The 19569-nt window shown below is 39.4% G+C and overlaps 1 protein-coding gene across 1 annotated transcript in view; it reads right to left on the bottom strand.

The window, feature by feature from the left end:
• Window positions 1–18748, bottom strand: part of LOC146461638 (uncharacterized) — a 22275-nt gene extending 3527 nt beyond the window's left edge. The window contains exons 1-5 of the mRNA XM_085086655.1: window positions 18580–18748; window positions 15980–16079; window positions 14719–15006; window positions 14018–14305; window positions 4498–4785 (exon numbers count right to left, since the gene is read on the bottom strand). Coding sequence (XP_084942781.1) covers window positions 4498–4785; window positions 14018–14305; window positions 14719–15006; window positions 15980–16058 — 943 coding nt within the window. The 5' untranslated portion in view covers window positions 16059–16079; window positions 18580–18748. The remainder of the gene's footprint in view (window positions 1–4497; window positions 4786–14017; window positions 14306–14718; window positions 15007–15979; window positions 16080–18579) is intronic.
• Between the last annotated feature and the right edge of the window lie 821 nt (window positions 18749–19569).

Raw genomic sequence — 19569 nt, 5'->3', positions numbered from 1 at the left:
ACAAAAAATAATTTGCCTGCGAGTACAAGCTCACAGAGAGACTATTTCGCTGATAAGCTCTTAAACAGCAAGTTTTTCAGATCGCTGGTTTTATTCCGAACGAGAAAGGTCTAGTGTTTTTTGGTTCGTTTCTTGTAGCACTCCCAAATGCAAAATAGACAATCACGGAACCAAATCGGTTAGAGTTTTTGTTTCCGAAGGATTCAACTTTCGAGCGCAGATGGATAGAGATACTACAGAAGTTTGTTTGGTATGTCTTTCGGAATCCGAAGGTAAGATAGGTCTTGAAGGAAACAAAATGAACATACAAGAGGATGCATTTCTAACGAGAGTTGCGTGATCAACTTCGTATCGGACGTTCCGAGCGCAAGAGAGACTACAACCATTTGTCTAAACCGCTATAATACCAAGAAAAAAAAGACGAAGACGACAACGAAAAGACGCGAAGGATGTGGAAAGAAACGGCTGGACGAATAATTTAAAAAGAAGGAACAGGTGGACCAAGACTTGTCTGTTTCGATTCATTTATATTGTAGCCGTACTGTAAACAACAAGCCGAGAATGCAGTCCCCTCAAAATTCATAAATTGTTAAATCAATCAAGTCATCAAAATCCAACTGTTTAATAATGGAACAAGCTCAGAAGGAACACTTCTTGCCTGAATGAGAAAATTGTATTCCGTGAAACAGGGGCTAGAGAACACAGCATTGTGGCTTTTTAACCGGCATTTCGGTTGAAATCATTAAAGATTTGCATACTTAATTAGGTAATTTGTCAGAATTAGATTATCGTATTTCGCTTTACACTGGGTTCCTAAACTTGCCATTCCTTGTAATGCAGTTACAATATAATGCATTAGAGAGTGACATTCCTGAATTTCCTTGCAGGATCGTTTTCTTAAAATTGATACCTTGCTTCCAGTAGTTCCTCTTGACTTTGGTAACTGCCACATTTTCAATGACTAAGACTTGCATGAATCTTGGCCAATCTTGCGATGCATGATATCTTTGTTATTTCGGGGAAAAAGCGCCTAAAATGTACCGAAATATTTAAGTTTTGGCTCACATATTGCTTCCTTAGTTAAACTTTTCTTTCAGTAGCTTCCCTCCACCTCCTTTTGTTATCGTTTTTTAGGCATTAGAGCTGTTCACAATAGTAGGAGTCGGTTTTTGTAGCTTTTGTGATCGGAACTTCCGAGTAGTAATCACCACGCAACCCTCTTTGGAACTGCGTCCGTTTGTAGATTCGTTTTCTTTCCTTAGAAACCTGTTTCAATTCCCTTTCCAAAAAATACATCGAATAAACCTTTGTGGCTCCTGCTAGAGTGAAGATCTTTCCAACAACTTTTCATATTTTCTGTAGACATTACACTCGAAGGTTTGAAACAAACAATCTAACTCAGTTTTTTTCCCGTGAGTGTCTAGTTTGCATTTGAGATTGCTACAAGAAGCCAACCAATAAATAATAAACACTAGAACTTGAATTCGTTCGGACTAAGTGATCAGAAAAACTCAATTTTTAGAAACTCAGCACTTACCGACCCTCTAGAAGCTTACATTCGCTGGAAATTTTTTTTGTTTATCCTAAAACGCCTCGCTTTGATGCGTAGTGCCAGTCTTTTCCGCGCTTGTCCGCCATTTGTGAATACGGTGTATAAGCCGCCCATGTTTCCTGGGTTTGTTTGTTTGTTTGTTTTTTTAATTCATTGCTTATTGGATGTTAAGGATGGCCTGCATGTAAGATACGTCGCTGATCTGGGGCATTAGCGTACACATTAGAAGTAACGAAGTTGGAATTTTTGACCCACCTCTCCTCCAGAAATAAATAAGTCTTCTCCAAGCCGATAAATTTTAACATTCAGTACCTAATACCTGCCCAAATTTTGGCATTCTTTCTGTTTGTTTATTTATTAATTTATTTATTTTTTGCTGTTGTTTTTTTCGGTGGGAGGAGGGGTGACCGGAAGTAAATTTGTGCCGTCGATCAAAAACACTGTAAGAGAAATTTGCATAACTTCGTGCGAAGGAAAATATCCTGGTCGGGACAATGGAAAGTTGTTCTCTTTCAAATCCCAAATGGGACGCTTGTGAGTGCAGTGGAAACAATATAAAACTCAGTGAATGTCAAAGGGATATTTCCAGGCACGTGCAAGCCTACAGACTTAGTATAAACCGCGATGAAATCAGCGACGAAATGGATCTTATTCTTTGCCATGCAGGTAAATAAATGTAACATTTCACGCGCGAATTTTTCATTCTCTTGTCACGAATAGTTTATATATCATAACTGAATTTGTAATTGCATTTTCACAGTCTAAAAAGCAATCTTTTTTGGGGGGGGGGGGGGGTGGGGGTGCAGCTATTATGATCATGCGTTCAATTTTCACCCAAGCTTCAGTTCAGCTTCATTTCCTTTGTTTTTGTTTTCATTCGGTTATTCTGTTTTCTTTTTTTTTTTTTGGCTTTCTTCATCATTGCCATTGTGAAACAACCCCATTACAAGAGGATATCATTACACTTACGTCCGGCGTTACATCCCATTACATTGTGTTACATCCGGTCAGCAGTCGTGCTTCCCGGACTTCCGGCCTATGCGTTCAGTTTATTCACCATTCTTGGCTTGTCGACTATCGCAATATCTGACTCGATTTTAGCCAAAGGCGTTACTTTGGATTGTTCAAAGGCTTGCATTTGCTTTGTACATTGATCTCGACACATTTAATTTACTTCCTGGTTGGATAATATTGATGAATTTAGGTGCTCGACGGCAGAAATCGCAAGTAAATCGCAAGTAAATCGTAAGTACGACCATGTTTTGGACCTTGTCAACTATTCTTTGTCAAGTGTATGCGGGCTACTTGTATCATCATCTCTGGTCTGAAACACGGCAAACTGGATACTCGGTGGGAGTAACTGTTAGTCTGCGCTAGAGTTGGTAAAAAAAACGGAACGTGCGAAGGAGAGACACTGGAGAGAACTACGCGACGAAAGAATCCTGGAGAAATTCCCAAGACCTTCAAGGTAGGTTTTGTATCAATTTATATTTCATCAAATTTGGTGGCGAAAACATTATTTACTAAATGTAGGTCGCAGACAAGATGATAAAAGATACTTTTGAAGCTGATTTTCTCTCTCTAAAGCCTGTTTGAGCCAAATACTAGAGCTCTTGCAATTTGTCCCAGGTGTCTTCAGCACCCATGGCCAGAATATAGTTTTCCCCAAATTGATTTTATGATATTAAGAAACGTCTATATCTGTGTAATCGCTGCTGCTAATTTGATTTATGTGGAAAGAGTACTTTCGGAGAAATTACGAATATGGCTGTGCTTGTTTTTCCTGCTTGTCTAAATGGCTGACAGGGAACATAGTAGGACGAGCATTTTCTTCTTGTTTATAAAACCCAAATTATTGTAACGGCAAATTTTATAAACTGAGAGAGTGGCTCTACCATCTGAATGAATTTCATTGGAATTGGTTCACATGCACTCGAGAACCAGACTCGTTTACTTTTACTTTTTGAGAATGGAACTTTTGCTCAAAACATGGTCCTAAGGCCTTCGTCATATAGTGCGGTTACCATGGCAACAATACATCTGCCGATCCAAATATGGTTGTTTTTGTTTATCCCCCAAGGTAACCTACCTCCACACAAAAAATGAAGGGGGGTTAAAAATTTTCATTTCCAACTTTGCTTCACTTTCCTGGAGAATTGCTCTTAAATGGTCTAGCCCCCTTATATCTATCAGAGCTAATTCAGAAGTATATTCCTCCACGTAATTTAAGATTTTTAAACAGTAATCGCCTTGCTAACGTGGAATATCAACCCTGTAGCTATGGTTTAAGGTCCTTTTTAGTGGCCTCACCGCAACTGTGGAATTTCCTGCCACTTGAAATATGATCTTGTGACGACTTGAATGTTTTTAAGAAAAAAGTTAATATTCATCTTTTTAGGAAAGTTTTTCTATAGAATTAAATACCACATGAAGACATTTTGTACATTAGAAATATTAGACCTAAAATATGTGAATGTAACTTTCTTTTTTTAATTCAGTATTGCATGGTGTAATGAAATAATTTGCTGTAACTGTAAAGCGCGATTTGACATCGCTGGAAATTTAATCGCGCTATATAAATTAAGTATCATTATTATTATTATTATTATTATTATTATTATTATTATTATTATTATTATTATTATTATTATTATTATTATTGTCTAAAAGATTTCCTTTTTGTCACACATTCCGGCTATTATACAAAGTACATCAAGTGCCGTTCAATCATAGACCAGAACCCAGGGTTTGATGTGGTCTATGAGGTCGAGGCTTCTACTAGCTTACGACGTCAGAGAGCAATACAGTTCAGCAGTAAGGGGTAAAATTTACAGAGAGAGCTAAATGCACAGAATATATTACGCTCCCTGCGATTCACGGGTAGACATACGTTTCATGTACTTATAAGTTGCCCGATACAGCGACACATGTAATTGGATATTTACCTTTGATGACATAAACCTGATTGGCCCATGGGCCACCTTCACCATCTGCTCTACAATCTCCAGATACTCCATACTTGTCATAGGTACTGGGTGCACCGGCACTTGAAGCACACCATCCACCATTCTGAACTGCAAACATGGTGAAGCCTCTATTCACTGCTGCCACGGCGCACTTTGCAATGGCGTCGTGTCGGGTCCAATACGCTCCATCTAAGACAGGATCTGAACCTTCTAAAGTTGCGATTGCTCGATTATTGGTGTCCTTATAGCAGCCAGCATTTTGAAACCCTAGATCAAGGAGATGAGAAACACCAACGTTTATTGCACGCCATGCATGGAGTATTAGTGCTTGTTTTTGTCGATGGCAAAACTAGACTGTAAGTAATCTCCCTTTTGCTCGAGAATCCGCGGGGAAGTAACTCAAGATATTCGATCGAGAGGCGAGTCGTGCTCGCTAACGGCAAAGCCGGGGTGAAACATCTATCCACCCTGGCAAAGCTGCCAAACATCGTGCTTGCACAGTTTTTTGCCTTCTTCCCAGCGAAGTGTGGAATAAAAGAGAAACTGCTCGCAGTGTAGGGTAAAACATGTCAAAAAGCATCAAGGGGTAGAACATTAACATGATCGTTACACAGGTTTGATTCAAAGATAGCTACCATCAATCCTGGTTATGCAGAAGGGAATCAACAGTCAATATTAGCAAATTTGATTGACATAGAGATATGATCTTGCCTGGCTAAACAGGTTGTTACATTTTTGGGTATTTAAAAAATGGCAAATTTCTTCCAGCAGGTTCTCATACCATCAGGTCGTTACACTCGGGTTTTTACTGTAGCGTGACAATCCGCCCTGTACGTGAAGTTTAAGCGTCTCATTCGGCCAAAAGTTACACCGTGCATAACGAGGTGAAATGTTCTTAAATTGTAGCTAATCTCAGCCTCAAAGCTTTAGAAAAAAGATTCTTAAAAGAAAGAGTGTGATGATTGAATTTCTTTTTGAAAGTCACTTATAACTTGATTCCTCTTGAAATTATTTTCTCGCATTCTTCAAGTAGAATTAGCAGATGTCCGCCCAGACTTACCGCAGTGGACGCTGTAGAAAACAGCCCACAAAAACACCGTAGTAATCAGAAACTTCTTTTCTGGACCTTGCATTTCTCAGTGTCTGTCAGCGATCTGCAAAAAGTTAAGGTCGGATAAACATTAATTAAATATCAATCAATCGACCTTCGGCCTCACGACTTGATAACACTTCCGGGCACTTATCAATACTGTCGACAGGGACCATGAAAACCACTGTATAACCAAATCTCTGGAGAAGACGGTGCGTAATTTTGCCAACAACGGCTCGTAAATTTGGGAGAGAGGGATATTAATGTTGTGTTGTCAGTTAAAGGCCCAAAACGATTTTTTAATAGATTTCCAAACGGGAAAACATAAACCGTCTTTCAGTTTGAAGTATTTTTCAGTCAGTTAAATATTCTCCTTGGGTGACTTCCTTTTTCCGAGAGTGTAACTTTTGAGAAAAAATTCAACATTCTCTGATGCGGAATGCAGTCATCGAAAACAAGCTCATTCACTAGGATTTTTATTTTGAGGCACCTGGAATATTTAAACAACAACTAACAACTAAAATTCCGAACAAAATCGACTTTAAAACAAGTATTCGTTCGAGATGGAAAGATAAACGTACTGCTCCAACTTCAACTGACACTCAACTGTCTGAACTGAACTAATCAGGCTTGGATATGTTGGAACGTCCTGTTTGTTTTATAAAGCACCAAACTGATTGTATGCACATAATTTTCGCTATTCTCAGAGTCATATGAAGAAAGCTATGTTTCTTATTCTAGGAAATTAACCCTACAGGAAATTAACACATTCGCGTTAATTTTCGCGTCATTTATTAAGTAGCGGGTTTTTTTTCTGTGACCTTAATTCCCACATTTTTCGCCGCAAATTCTCGATACCATACAGACACGAAAAAGCATTGTTTCATCAGGGTGGAATCTGCTAGTATCGTGGACACTGCATATGAAGAACACTCAAAGTGGCTAAATTTTTCGACTTAACCACTATATTTAGGGACAATTCCAATAACATTGTTTGCATTTCGGATTTTTACACTTAGTGTTAAAATAATTTTTTTTCCTTCTGTCTCAAAGAATTTTTTTTCTTTGTGTAAGTCGCGTTAATTTCCCTCAATTTGAAATTTTAGCACCTCTTTTCCTTCAATTCGTGACGCGTTAATTTCAAGTACCTTCGTTAACAAAAGCGTTAATTTCCTATAACAAGGTATATAGTTTCACTCAAATAAACTACATTAATATGGCATTGTAAGTGTAGTTTCCTCGCATAATTCAGGCTAAGTCTTAAAAACAAACTTTCACACTGTCGTAATTGCAGTTTTAGCTTGCATTTGTCGCTAGATCATGCATGCTGTGATTTTCGCTCTACGCCATAAATCACTTAAATTATACAAATCACACAGCGTGTTGATTTCTTGGACGAGAGCCGATTTTTTTTATACAGGTTTTCCGCTTCTGTTGTCCTTTGAGGTGAGCACGCAATTGAAGTCTACTCCAATTACAATTGTATCTTTCGCGAATTCTTCGAGTTGTTGGTTTAGTGTTTTGAAAAAAAAAACAACTTGTTGGGCGACATCGTTGGGTGCGTAAATTTTGACGAGAACAATAACTTTCTCTTCTAGTGACAACTTTAGAATAATGAACCTTCCTTGTTTGTCAGGAATGGCTTTTTCAACTTTGAAATTCACAGAGCAATTAATTAGTGTTATGACACCTTTACTGTGGAACATATTACTGGAATTTTAAACAATTCTTTCGATAAAACAACTTGCTGTCTCAAGGATTTCGAATGCCACAATTTCATTAAGGTCTGTTTGTGAAACAATTTCGTTCACTCGCCTTCAAGTTATACCGGTGAACCTTAATATTGTCTTACCTTTTTAAGAATCAAGTTAATCACTTTTTTCTTCTCCTTGCTGTAAACGTCTCCAAGTATTGGTTCGAGATGGAATGGAAAACGTACTGCTCCAACTTCAACTGACACTCACTGACGTGAGGACTTGAGATATAGCCGTACGGGAACTAAGCAACGTTGCTTCATTATCAAGTGAAGCAACATGCAAATTTTTAGGTTATTACCTAGCACGGCTATTGAAATTTGTTTTTAAAAAAATCACGAATGTCAACTTTGTCTCGAGATCAATATCAGCTGTCTATCAAACAGCTTCTGGATAAATAACCTTAAGTAAAAAATTGTCGAAACAGCTGCTTTTGCGAAAATACGTATGTTCAAATAGAGCGTTAATTAAAAAGATCGCTCTTTATGCGTCCTTCATAAAATTGATATCCAAACAGCAAAAATTTTGTTACGAAGCTGAGCATGATTAATATCGCATTTCCTTGCGTCATTTGCACTCCATTTTCAACGAATTTTGTCTATTAGGTTTATATTCCCTGCCATTAATACTGACAAATCGAAAAGGCTGATAAAAGAGTGAGTGGGCAATCCATCTTTTCTGGGCTATTTCTTTGTCCCTGGTCGCTTGGGAGACCTAAAACGTGTCTCATGGGACGTTTTCGATGGAAGTTTTTAAAAGAATATTTGTTCTTCGTCCAAAAATCGATTTTTTCCAAGGGGTAATCCCACGGTTTTGGGTCAAAAATGACCAAATCTTCTAAAAATCATTTTTCTGTCCTTTACGTCGCTGGGGATCTCGGCGTGTCGTGAAACTCCCTTAGGAATCATTTTGAAGTGCAATTTTCGCCCTGGCAAAGATTTGAATGGCAGGGAACGGGGAATGGAGGAATGGGGAATGGGGAACGGGGAACGGGGAACGGGGAATCTCTAAAATAGGGAATCTCTAAAAGGGGGAATCTCTTAAATAGGGAATCTCTAAAAGGGGGAATCTCTAAAATAGGGAATCTCTAAAAGGGGGAATCTCTAAAATAGGGAATCTCTAAAAGGGGGAATCTCTAAAATAGGGAATCTTTAAAGGGAGGAATCTCTAAAATAGGGAATCTCTAAAAGGGGGAATCTCTAAAATAGGGAATCTCTAAAAGGGAGAATCTCTAAAATAGGGAATCTCTAAAAGGGGGAATTTCAAAAAAGGGGAATCTCTAAACGGGAGAATCTATCAACAAACTGGATAAATCTATGAACGTTTTAGAAGTAGAGTTTTTCCTAAGAGACATTTACAGCATTTGCCAACAAGCAATAATATTATTGACAGTTGTTGTCATAATTACTAGATATATAAGATAAAAATAAATTGTTGTCGTCGATTGCCGCAATATCTTCGGTAGGGGTGGTCTAAAAAATTTATGCCAATCGATACCAAAGGGCCACATACAGCAAGAGAAATCGATTTTTCTACAGCATCTTACTGCAAAACGGTAAAGATGAAAGCGCAATTGAATCTCTGAATAAGCCCTAGACTCAAAATGACTGGAACTGGAACCGGGCCTGGCATCTGTAACACGGGTCGACCATCATTAACTGGACTAGACAGACGTCTTTACGCCTGCATAAAGCTTATCTGGTGATCAGTTCAAAATTCGCGGTGTTTGTGTTGCAATTGATACATTAGCCCTATTAAATGGCCTTACAACGATGTCTAATAAAAAAGCCGCCCCTTTCTTATGTCTAAAACTAATCAATTTCCTTTTATGCCTTTCGAAAGTTGCAACAAACGCCCTCAATGTTTTTCAAGAAAAAAAAAAAGGTTTCACTGGTCAAGGAAAAAATTCACCTTATCTATGATGTTATCACTCAGGTACCAGACATGCTTATCTCCCTGGGATAAAGACATGTCTAACGTAGGCCGGAAGCCACCCAAATTGCAAATGCTAAATATGTTTTCATTGTGTCTGGCTGGTTACGTTTCATGGCGTAATTAACACGACTAGTAATGAGAATATAAGGTTTAATAGCGTCTGCTTTTTTATACCAAAAAGACAATTCTAACGTGTTAAGATAAGACGTGTCATCCCGACCTTCGGTCGACCTTTTTTCAAGTCGGTGGCTTCAGGTCAACATGGATAACAATTTCAAGTTTCCATTGGCGTTTGCCAGCAAAAGAAAACAGCTTGAGGCGTTTGATGGGCTCCCAAAATTTAGCTGGGACGAGATTACGAGCCAGGAAGTAATTGGTCAAGGCTCATTTGGCGCGGTGTTTATTACCCAGTATCAGACAACGAAAAAGCCTGCCGAAACAGTGGTTGTAAAAAAGCTTTAGAGATTTAAGAGATTCTCCCTTTTTGAGATTCCCTATTTTAGAGATTCCCCCTTTTAGAGATTCCCTATTTTAGAGATTCCCCATTTTAGAGATTCCCCCTTTTAGAGATTCCCTATTTTAGAGATTCCCCCTTTTAGAGATTCCCTATTTTAGAGATTCCCCCTTTTAGAGATTCCCTATTTTAGAGATTCCCCCTTTTAGAGATTCCCTATTTTAGAGATTCCCTATTTTAGAGATTCCCCCTTTTAGAGATTCCCTATTTTAGAGATTCCGTATTTTAGAGATTCCCCCTTTTAGAGATTCCCTATTTTAGAGATTCCCCCTTTTAGAGATTCCCTATTTTAGAGATTCCCCCTTTTAGAGATTCCGCGTTCCCCGTTCCCCGTTCCCCATTCCCCATTTTTCCATTCCCCGTTCCCCATTCCCCATTTTTCCATTCCCCGTTCCCTGTTTTAGAGATAGCCGTGTTAAGATAAGACATGTCATCCCGACCTTCGGTCGACCTTTTTTCAAGTCGGTGGCTTCAGGTCAACATGGATAACAATTTCAAGTTTCCATTGGCGTTTGCCAGCAAAAGAAAAAAGCTTGAGGCGTTTGATGGGCTCCCAAAATTTAGCTGGGACGAGATTACGAGCCAGGAAGTAATTGGTCAAGGCTCATTTGGCGCAGTGTTTATTACCCAGTATCAAACAACAAAAATGCCTGCCGAAACAGTGGTTGTAAAAAAGCTTTAGAGATTTAAGAGATTCCCCCTTTTTGAGATTCCCTCTTTTAGAGATTCCCCCTTTTAGAGATTCCCTATTTTAGAGATTCCCTATTTTAGAGATTCCCCTTTTTTGAGATTCCCTATTTTAGAGATTCCCTATTTTAGAGATTCCCCCTTTTAGAGATTCCCTATTTTAGAGATTCCCCCTTTTAGAGATTCCCTATTTTAGAGATTCCCCCTTTAAGAGATTCCCTATTTTAGAGATTCCTCCTTTTAGAGATTCCCCCTTTTAGAGATTCCCTATTTTAGAGATTCCCTATTTTAGAGATTCCCCCTTTTAGAGATTCCCTATTTAAGAGATTCCCCCGTTTAGAGATTCCCTATTTTAGAGATTCCTCCTTTTAGAGATTCCCCCTTTTAGAGATTCCCTATTTTAGAGATTCCCTATTTTAGAGATTCCCCCTTTTAGAGATTCCCTATTTAAGAGATTCCCCCGTTTAGAGATTCCCCCTTTTAGAGATTCCCCATTCCTCCATTCCCCGTTCCCTGTTTTAGAGATAGCCCTTTTGTTTTTGCCCTTATCCCGACTCTATCTTTTCGGGGCTATTTCTTTGTCCCTGGTCCCTTGGGAGACCTAAAACGTGTCTCATGGGACGTTTTCGGATCTACTGATTCGATTGGAAGCCTTTAAAATAATATTTGTTTTTCGTTTAAAAATCGACATTTGGCCAAGGGGTAAGCACATGATTTTGGTTAAAAATGAGCACATTTTCAAGTCGACATTTTTCATTTCTTTATGTTCCTAGGGATCTCAGCGTGTCGTAAAACTCCCATAAGAATCATTTTGAAGTGGAAATAACGCCCTGGCAAAGAATTAAAACAAACTGCAAGGCTGATACTACGTGAAAGAGTTGACTTTGCGAGACAACAACCGGACAGAAACCGACAAAACAGGGCTGCAACCGTGGACAGCTGTTTCGTTCTTATTGGAACTCGTCAGCACGGTGTAGCAGTTGTATATGAAACCAGCGACAGAGCCAGCTCAAATAAAATGCAACAAAACCCATGTCCTATCAAGTCTCGTACTTTGAACCTGCCCGCCCCCCGAATCACGCGTTGCCACATCACGTGCCTCAGGGAGAAAGAAGACAAAGCATCGAATTCCTGTCTCGCAAAGTCATCTGAATGTAGATGGACAAAACCATCTTAACATTGAAACACATGGACAAAACCATGGTTAAAAGGCACAGCATATCGGATCTGTAAAGACCTACGGCCCCAAAAAGTAAAGTAGACGTGAAAACTGCAAAGGAATGCGAACGATAATGCTGTCAGTTGACGTAGGATCTACAAGAGACCTAATCAGCCAAAAATAAATTGTAACACAAACTGCAAGGCTGATACTACGTGAAAGAGTTGACTTGATAGGACATGGGTTTTGTTGCATTTTATTTGAGCTGGCTCTGTCGCTGGTTTCATATAGAACTGCTACACCGTGCTGACGAGTTCCAATAAGAACGAAACAGCTGTCCACGGTTGCAGCCCTGTTTTGTCGGTTTCTGTCGGGTTGTTGTCTCGCAAAGTCAACTCTTTCACGTAGTATCAGCCTTGCAGTCTGTGTTACAATTTATTTTTGGCTGATAAGGTCTCTTGTAGATCCTACGTCAACTGACAGCATTATCGTTGGCGGTCCTTTGCAGTTTTCACGTCCAAAGAATTAAAAGAATTTTCGTTTTTGACCTTATCCTTACTCCATCTTTTCTTGGCTATTTCTTTGTTCCTGCTCCCTTAGGAGACCTTAAACGTATCTCAGGGGACGTGTTTGGATCTACTGATTCGAATTAAAGCTTTTAAAAGAATATTTGTTTTTCGTCCTTAAGTGTACTTTTTGCCAAGGGGTAAGCCCACGATTTTGGGTCAAAAATTAACAAATTTTCGAGTCAGCATTTTCTACTCCTTTATTTCCCTAGGGATCTAGGCATGTCGTTAAACTCCCTTAGGAATCATTTTGAAGTTGACATAACGCCCTGGTAAAAAATTAAAGGAGTTTTCGTTTTTGCGCTTATCCTGACTCCATCTTTTCTGGGCTATTTCTTTGTCCCTGGTCCTTTGGGAGGTTCAAAACGTGTTGTCTCAGGGGACGTTTTCGGATCTACTGATTCGATTGGAAGCTTTTAAAAGAATGTTTGTTTTTCGTCCAAAAGTCGACTTTTTGCCAAGGGGTAAGCCCACGATTTAGGGTCAAAAATTAGCCAATTTTCAAGTCAGCATTTTCTACTGCTTTATTTACCTAGGGATCTAGGCATGTCGTAAAACTCCCTTAGGAATCATTTTGAAGTTCAAATAACGCCCTGGCCAGAAATTAAAGGAGTTTTCGTTTTTGCGCTTATCCTGACTCCATCTTTTCTGGGCTATTTCATTGTCCCTGGTCCCTTGAGAGGTTTAAAACGTGTCTCAGGGGACGTTTTCGGATCTACTGATTCGATTGGAAGCTTTTAAAATGATATTTGTTTTTCGTCCAAAAATCGACTGTTTTCCACGGGGTAAGCCCACGATTTTGGGTCAAATATGAGCAAATTTTCAAGTCGGCATTTTTCACTCCTTAATGTCCCTACGGATCTCGGCGTGTCGTAAAACTCTCTTGGGATTCATTTTGAAGTGCGAATAACGCCCTGGCAAAGAATTGAAAGAATTTTCGTTTTTACCCTTATCCTGACTCCATCTTTTAGCTTATAGAATTAAAACGGCTTGCCCGCTTCCGTTTGTGAGATAGAAAATTTTCAAGAACGCAAGTATAATGATAGAATTTCTCACAAACAGTATCGTAAAAGTATCTGGGAGCTTCCATAAATAAAAAAGTTTTGTGATCGCTCAGTTTTGGCTACCTCTAAGGTGTGGAGATCGCGTAAAAGAATGAAAGGGCTCATGGCACGTACATTTAAAACCTTTTTAAAAGAAGTTTTGAAACCTCATATTTCAATTCAAAAAGACAAGCGAAAAGCCAGAGTTTGCGTGGACTGGGCTCTAAATTCGTAGTTTTAACATGCCAATGTTGGAAATGTTAAGTATATAAATAAAAACGAACGTTTACTTTATCGTTAGAGTTGATAACTAAACGTAAATTGGCCACCGTTAAGAAATTCGAGAGCTGACACTTCGAACGTTAGTCCTTCGCCAGATTCGATCTGATGATGGGCTAACGCTCGAATCTCTTTACGTTGGCCAATTTACCTTTAGTTATCAACTCTAACGATAAAGCAAACCCCTGATTCGTTTGTACTCTTCACCGACGGTAGCACTGCAGTTTCTTTAGAAACTAGCCCCCTCATTTATTTACACATAAAAAAAGGATCTGTAATCCCGTACAAGTGGTTTATTAGACCAGTCAAAGCATAACATTACGACATACATTCTTTCCATTATCTAACGTGTCTAAAATCCCCTACTAAACCTAATCGAACAAGAAAGGCGCTTCGAGTCTCTTTTTTTAAGATGTCATGCATTACACCGTTATACTCTTCATAGCACATGCCAGCAACTACTTGCAGCTACTTGTCAAGACGTACACATGATTAGCCCACGGTCCGCCTTCACCATCACCTGCACAAGCTGTAGATTTTCCATACTTGTCATAAGTGTTGTGAGCAGTAGCACTTGACATACACAATCCACCATCCTGAACTGCAAACATTTTGTACCCCCTTCTCATTGCAGCCACAGCGCACTTTGCAATGGGGTCTTTTCGGGTCTGATACGCTCCATCCAAAATATAGTCTGTGCCTTCCAGGGTCCTGATTGCTCGGTTGCGGGTGTCCCGATAACATCCAACAGGTTTATAGCCTAAAAAATACCACACGCAGCTAGTCAACGCAATTAATATGATGTTCTCTGCAATGAGACATGGAGACTTGAAAGGTGATAACAAAATAGGCAAAAATGGCATCTCAGTAGATCTTACCAAAAATAGTAGGAGGTAAAAAGATATCCATTTTGTCACACATTGCGGCTAATATACAAGATACGTCAGGTGACGGGGAATCATAGGCCAGAAGCCGGGGTATGAAGTGGTCTTAAAGGTCGAGGCTTCTACTAGCTTACGACATCAGAGAGCAATACAGTTCAGTAGAAAGGGATAAAATTTACAGAAAGAGCTAAATACGAAATATATTACGCTCCCCGCGATTGATGGGTGACATACGTTTCATGTACTTATAAGTTGCCCGAAACAGCGATACATGTAATTGGACATTTACCTTTGATGACATAAACCTGATTAGCCCATGCGCCACCTTCACCATCTATTTTACAACTTCCAGATACTCCATACTTGTTATAGGTATTGGGTGCACCGGCACTTGAAAAACACGACCCACCATCCTGAACTGCAAACATGGTGAAGCCTCTTTTCACTGCAGCCACGGCGCACTTTGCAATGGCATAGTGTCGGGTCGTATACCCTCCATTTAAGACAGGATCTGAACCTTCTAAAGGTGTGATTGCTCGATTACTGGTGTCCTTATAGCAGCCAACAGTTTGAAACCCTAGGCCAAGGAGATGAATAACGCCATCGTTTATTGCACGCCATGCATGGAGTATTAGTGCTTGTTTTTTGTCAAGGGCAAAACTAGATCAGTCTCTCTTTTGCTCGAGAATCCACAGGGAAGAAAAACAAGATATTCGATCGAGGGGCGAGTAGCGCGCGCGAACGGCAAAGCCGCCAAAGTCGTGCTTGCTCGGTTTTTTGCCTTCTTCTCGGCGAATTCTCGAGCAAAAGAGAGTTTGCTCGCAGTCTAGGGTAAAACATATAAAAAAGCACCAAGGGGTAGGGCATTAAAATGGTCGTTCCACAGGTTTGATTCAAACTTTGAAGAAGAAGATGGAACGGTTCAAAAATAAATGAATTTTTCTATCGAGCACTCTGCGAGAAGCTCGCACAAAAAATAAGCACTCTTGAGTGGTTCGTAATTAAAACTCCATCTGCGACTTATCATAATTGCTGACATTACTGTCAAATGTGGTAGGGTTTTAATTTGAATGTGTTTGGAGGAAAGCTGGATAAAACACCTCTCTTGAACTGCACAGCGGGGTTAAGGGAAATAATTTTTCCCTAAGCAGCGGGGATGCCTGAACTTCGGTCGATCTAAGTTCGTCAGTCAACAGTCAATATTAGCAAATTTAACTAGCATAAAGAAATAACGTGACAATCCGTCCTGTACCTAGACTGCAAAACAGCCGTATTTTTGGCGTTTGGTCGAAATGCGAGGTCTCGTCATGCGAAAGGTCTGGAGCGAGGGTGGAAATGTAGAGTGAGACTGGGGAGAGACGCCTCACACTCCCCACGGGCGTGGTAGGCTTGGCTTCGCGCAGTCACAATAAAATAGTGGAAGACCAAAAATGTGTGATCAGGAGTGATGATTGAATTTCCTTTTGAAAGTCACTTATAATTTGATTCCTCTTGAAATTTTTTTCTCGCATGTGCTGAAGTAGAATGAGCAGATGTCCGCCCAGACTTACAGTGGTGGCAGTGGACTCTGTAGTAAACAGCCCACAAAAACACCGTAGTAATCAGAAACTTCTTTCCCGGACCTTGCATTTCTCAGTGTCCGTCAGCAATCTGCAAAAAGTTAAGGTCGGATAAACATTAATTAAATATCGATCAGTCGACCTTCGGCCTCACGACATCATAACACTTGCTGGCACTTATCCAGATTAACCTAATTTTTAAAATAATTAAAATAATAAAGTACTGTCGACAGGTACTGTGAAAACCACTACATAACTTAATCGCTGGAGAAGACTTGGTGCGTAATTTTGCCAACAAGGGCTCGTAAATTTGGGAGAGAGGGATATATATGTTGTGATACGTCTCAGTTAAAGGCCCAAAACGATCTTGGACTGGACAAAAAACCGGCTTTTTTTAATAGATTTCCAAATGGGAAAACATAAACCGTCTTTCAGTTTGAGGTATTTTTCAGTCGGTTAAATACTCTCCTTTTTCCGAGAGTGTAACTTTCGAGAAAAAATTCAACATTCCCTGATGCGGAATGCAGTCATCGAAAACAAGCTCATTCACTATGATTTCTTTTTTAGGGCACCTGGAATATTTAAAAGGTTGCTGTCCTGTGTTTTTTGTTTATTTCAGAGGAAACAACTAAAACTCCGAACAAAATCGGCTTTAAAACAAGTATTGGTTCCAGGTGGAAAGGAAAACGTACTGCTTCAACTTCAACTGGCACTCAACTGTCTGAACTGAACCGGCAATCAGGCTTGGATATGTTGGAACGTCCTGTTTGTTTTACAAAAAGCGCCAAACTGATTGCATGCATATAAATTTCATTATTACATGCATGCCACTAAGTTCACATCATAGTCAGATAAAGAAAGCTATGTATGTATATAGTTTCACTCAAATAATATGGCAGTGTAAGTGTAGTTTCTACGCATAATTTTGGCTGAGTCTTAAAAACAAACTTCCGCACTGTAGTAATTGCAGTTTTAGCTTCCTTTTGTCGCTAGATCGTGCATACTGTGACTTCCTGCTTACAATCTACAAAAATTGAATTTCTATGTCGGCGTAGATAGTTATGAATTACTGTCAGGTTCAGGGGTGTGAAATTCACCAGAAGAAGTTGGATTTTATTTCAAGTGGCGAGAATCACATTGTAACCTTCTTTGACAATACAGACGACCATTTTAGCCACTTTTAGCTTGGTGCGCTCCCACAGATAAGTCCAATAAGTAGAATTAGAAAAAAAATTGGGATTTCGCTAACCGTCCGCTTATTAAAATTGTCCGCTTAATACAGGTTTGACTGTATTTAATTGTTCCTTGTCGTAACTGGCAAAAAGCTATCCGTTTCAAAGTCTTTTAGACTTAATTGACTGCAACCAAACACGGGAAGTAAAACAAGACAAGGAATAACCTACCTACAGGAACACGTTGCTGTCAAATTGTCCAAATATGACAAACAAATACGACGACACCAAGACAAGGACTTCAAATAGGTCTTCAGAACACATGGCAACCAACGCCTAACTATTGTGTGTGCTTTGTCACAACTTTTATGACTTTCATGCCGCAAATAAAATTAATTGTTCATTTAATGAAGTGAAAAATATTCATCTCAATCAGAGAACGGAGGTTGGCAAAAAGGAACAGCGCTTTCAGTTTAAAGTGATCCAGTGCGTTACACAATGAACTCGAGTGATTCAATTTGTGGAATATAGTGCAACGACAATAGATAGAAGGCCAGAAGTGCTATAGTCTGACCCCATAGCAAGCGAATGTTCATTGTTTTACCATCTTAAAAAATGTTTACATCCACGAATAATTAAGTCACTTTTTTTGTCAGATTGTATTTTTGAACGTACTTTGATTTTGCCAAAGAACCAAATGTTATTTTACTTACGAAGTGCTGCAATGTTGGTAGGATATTTTTTCTTCGTTTTGTTTGCGCTATAAATCAGTTGCTTCGATGGCTTATTTGCTTCGGTTATGCGAGTGGCGGTACGCAGAGCTAGAGGAACTTGAGGCCGTCATTGCCACCCAAGAATTCCTTACTTTTTCAAGGCGGCGCAGAAATACAGAGTACCGTTGGGGAATGAATTGGATGAAAGAGCACGATTCCAAAAGTGTTACGCCACAATGAACAAGAGTGAGCAAAGAGAAATAGCAGGCAGTATGCCGGTAAGAAAGCTGTCCGAGAGTCCTTCAGCCAGAAAGAGGAGCGCCAGATAGTGAAATGAAAAAAACTAGATAAAAAAGACAAGGATAAAACATTAACTGAATATCATCCCCAGTCACGTTACTTGTTAGTAAACACAAGTAAGACCAGTCTTTTGTTTACTTTTACCTAATTGATACTGAAATTTAACGATAGAGTCTAACGATATTATAGACCACGGGTATTCTGAAGCGTTTCCTCCTCTTAGCGGAAAAATATTGCATTGTGTTATCTCTTTGCACATATTACTGGAATTCTAAACTATTCTTCCGATAAAACAAGTTGCTGTCTCAAGGATTCCGAAGGACACAATTTCATTTAGGTCCGTTCCGTCAAACAACGTCGTTCACTCGCCTTCAAGTTATACCGGTGAACCTCAATATTGTCTTACCTTTTCAAGGATCAACTTAATCACTCTGTTTTTCTTCTCTCGGAAGCTTTTGCCTGAAGCGTGTGGCACAATAATTTGGGTTGACGGTTGTATCAGCGAACTAACCGGAAATATTTAAGCCAAACTTGTCTTTTAAACTTGTTCAAGGTTTGTTCATATTTAAAATATATGTTTCGCTTTCGCCGGAGAAAGGAGATAGAAAATTAAGTGAACTATTGAGGTATTTATTTTGTTTTTTATTGTATTAAATATCGCAGTTGCGAAAGGCGCTATTACTTAGTAGGAAATTTTTCTGTCTATTATAAACACAAACATTATGTTTATAATCAATTCGAGAATTGTTAAAACAACCTTGTACAAACACTGATGACGGAAGTCACGCAATTAAGTCTGAACTCGAAATACATTATAATCGCACTTTCGAAAGCGACGGGAATCAGTTTTTTATAAATTATTTCCAGCATGATAACGATAGGAAACAGCTAAATCGTAACTGGAGATATGGCATTTGCTAGTTATGTTAGCTTTTCCCATATCGCCCGCCTCGTTCTCCGGTCCCGTCCCGCTCGTCCAATCGCGTCGATTGTCCGGATCCTCTATCCTCATCCGTCCGAGGATTCTCATTTTATCTTGGAACCGCTGTGCACTTCTCGAGGTAAAGAGATGCTGCTCGCTGGTTAAAAAACTTAGTTATTAAATCTGACTTCTCACTGACCTATTCGTAGAATTGCCTCGCGCTTGTTCGTCGCTTCTTAGCGGAATTTCAGGCCGAAGTTCTTGGCACGCGCAAGGCTGTTTGAGAAGGTGGCTAAAGTACTTGTTATTATTTCCGTTCCCACGTATTTGAGGCAAGAAAAATTGAAAGCTCTCGGGAGATAGATACTGAACAAGGACCTTAAATGAGACATGAATTAGTCACGCCATAACATACAGAACACTCAACTGTCTGAACTGAACCAATCAGGCTTGGATATGTTGGAACGTCCTGTT

Source organism: Pavona decussata, unplaced genomic scaffold, assembly GCF_977016875.1.
Source record: "Pavona decussata unplaced genomic scaffold, jaPavDecu1.1 SCAFFOLD_195, whole genome shotgun sequence".
Lineage (NCBI taxonomy): Eukaryota > Metazoa > Cnidaria > Anthozoa > Scleractinia > Agariciidae > Pavona > Pavona decussata.
The sequence above is the reverse complement of the archived record's forward strand: the minus strand, read 5'-3'. Positions and strand labels throughout refer to the sequence as shown.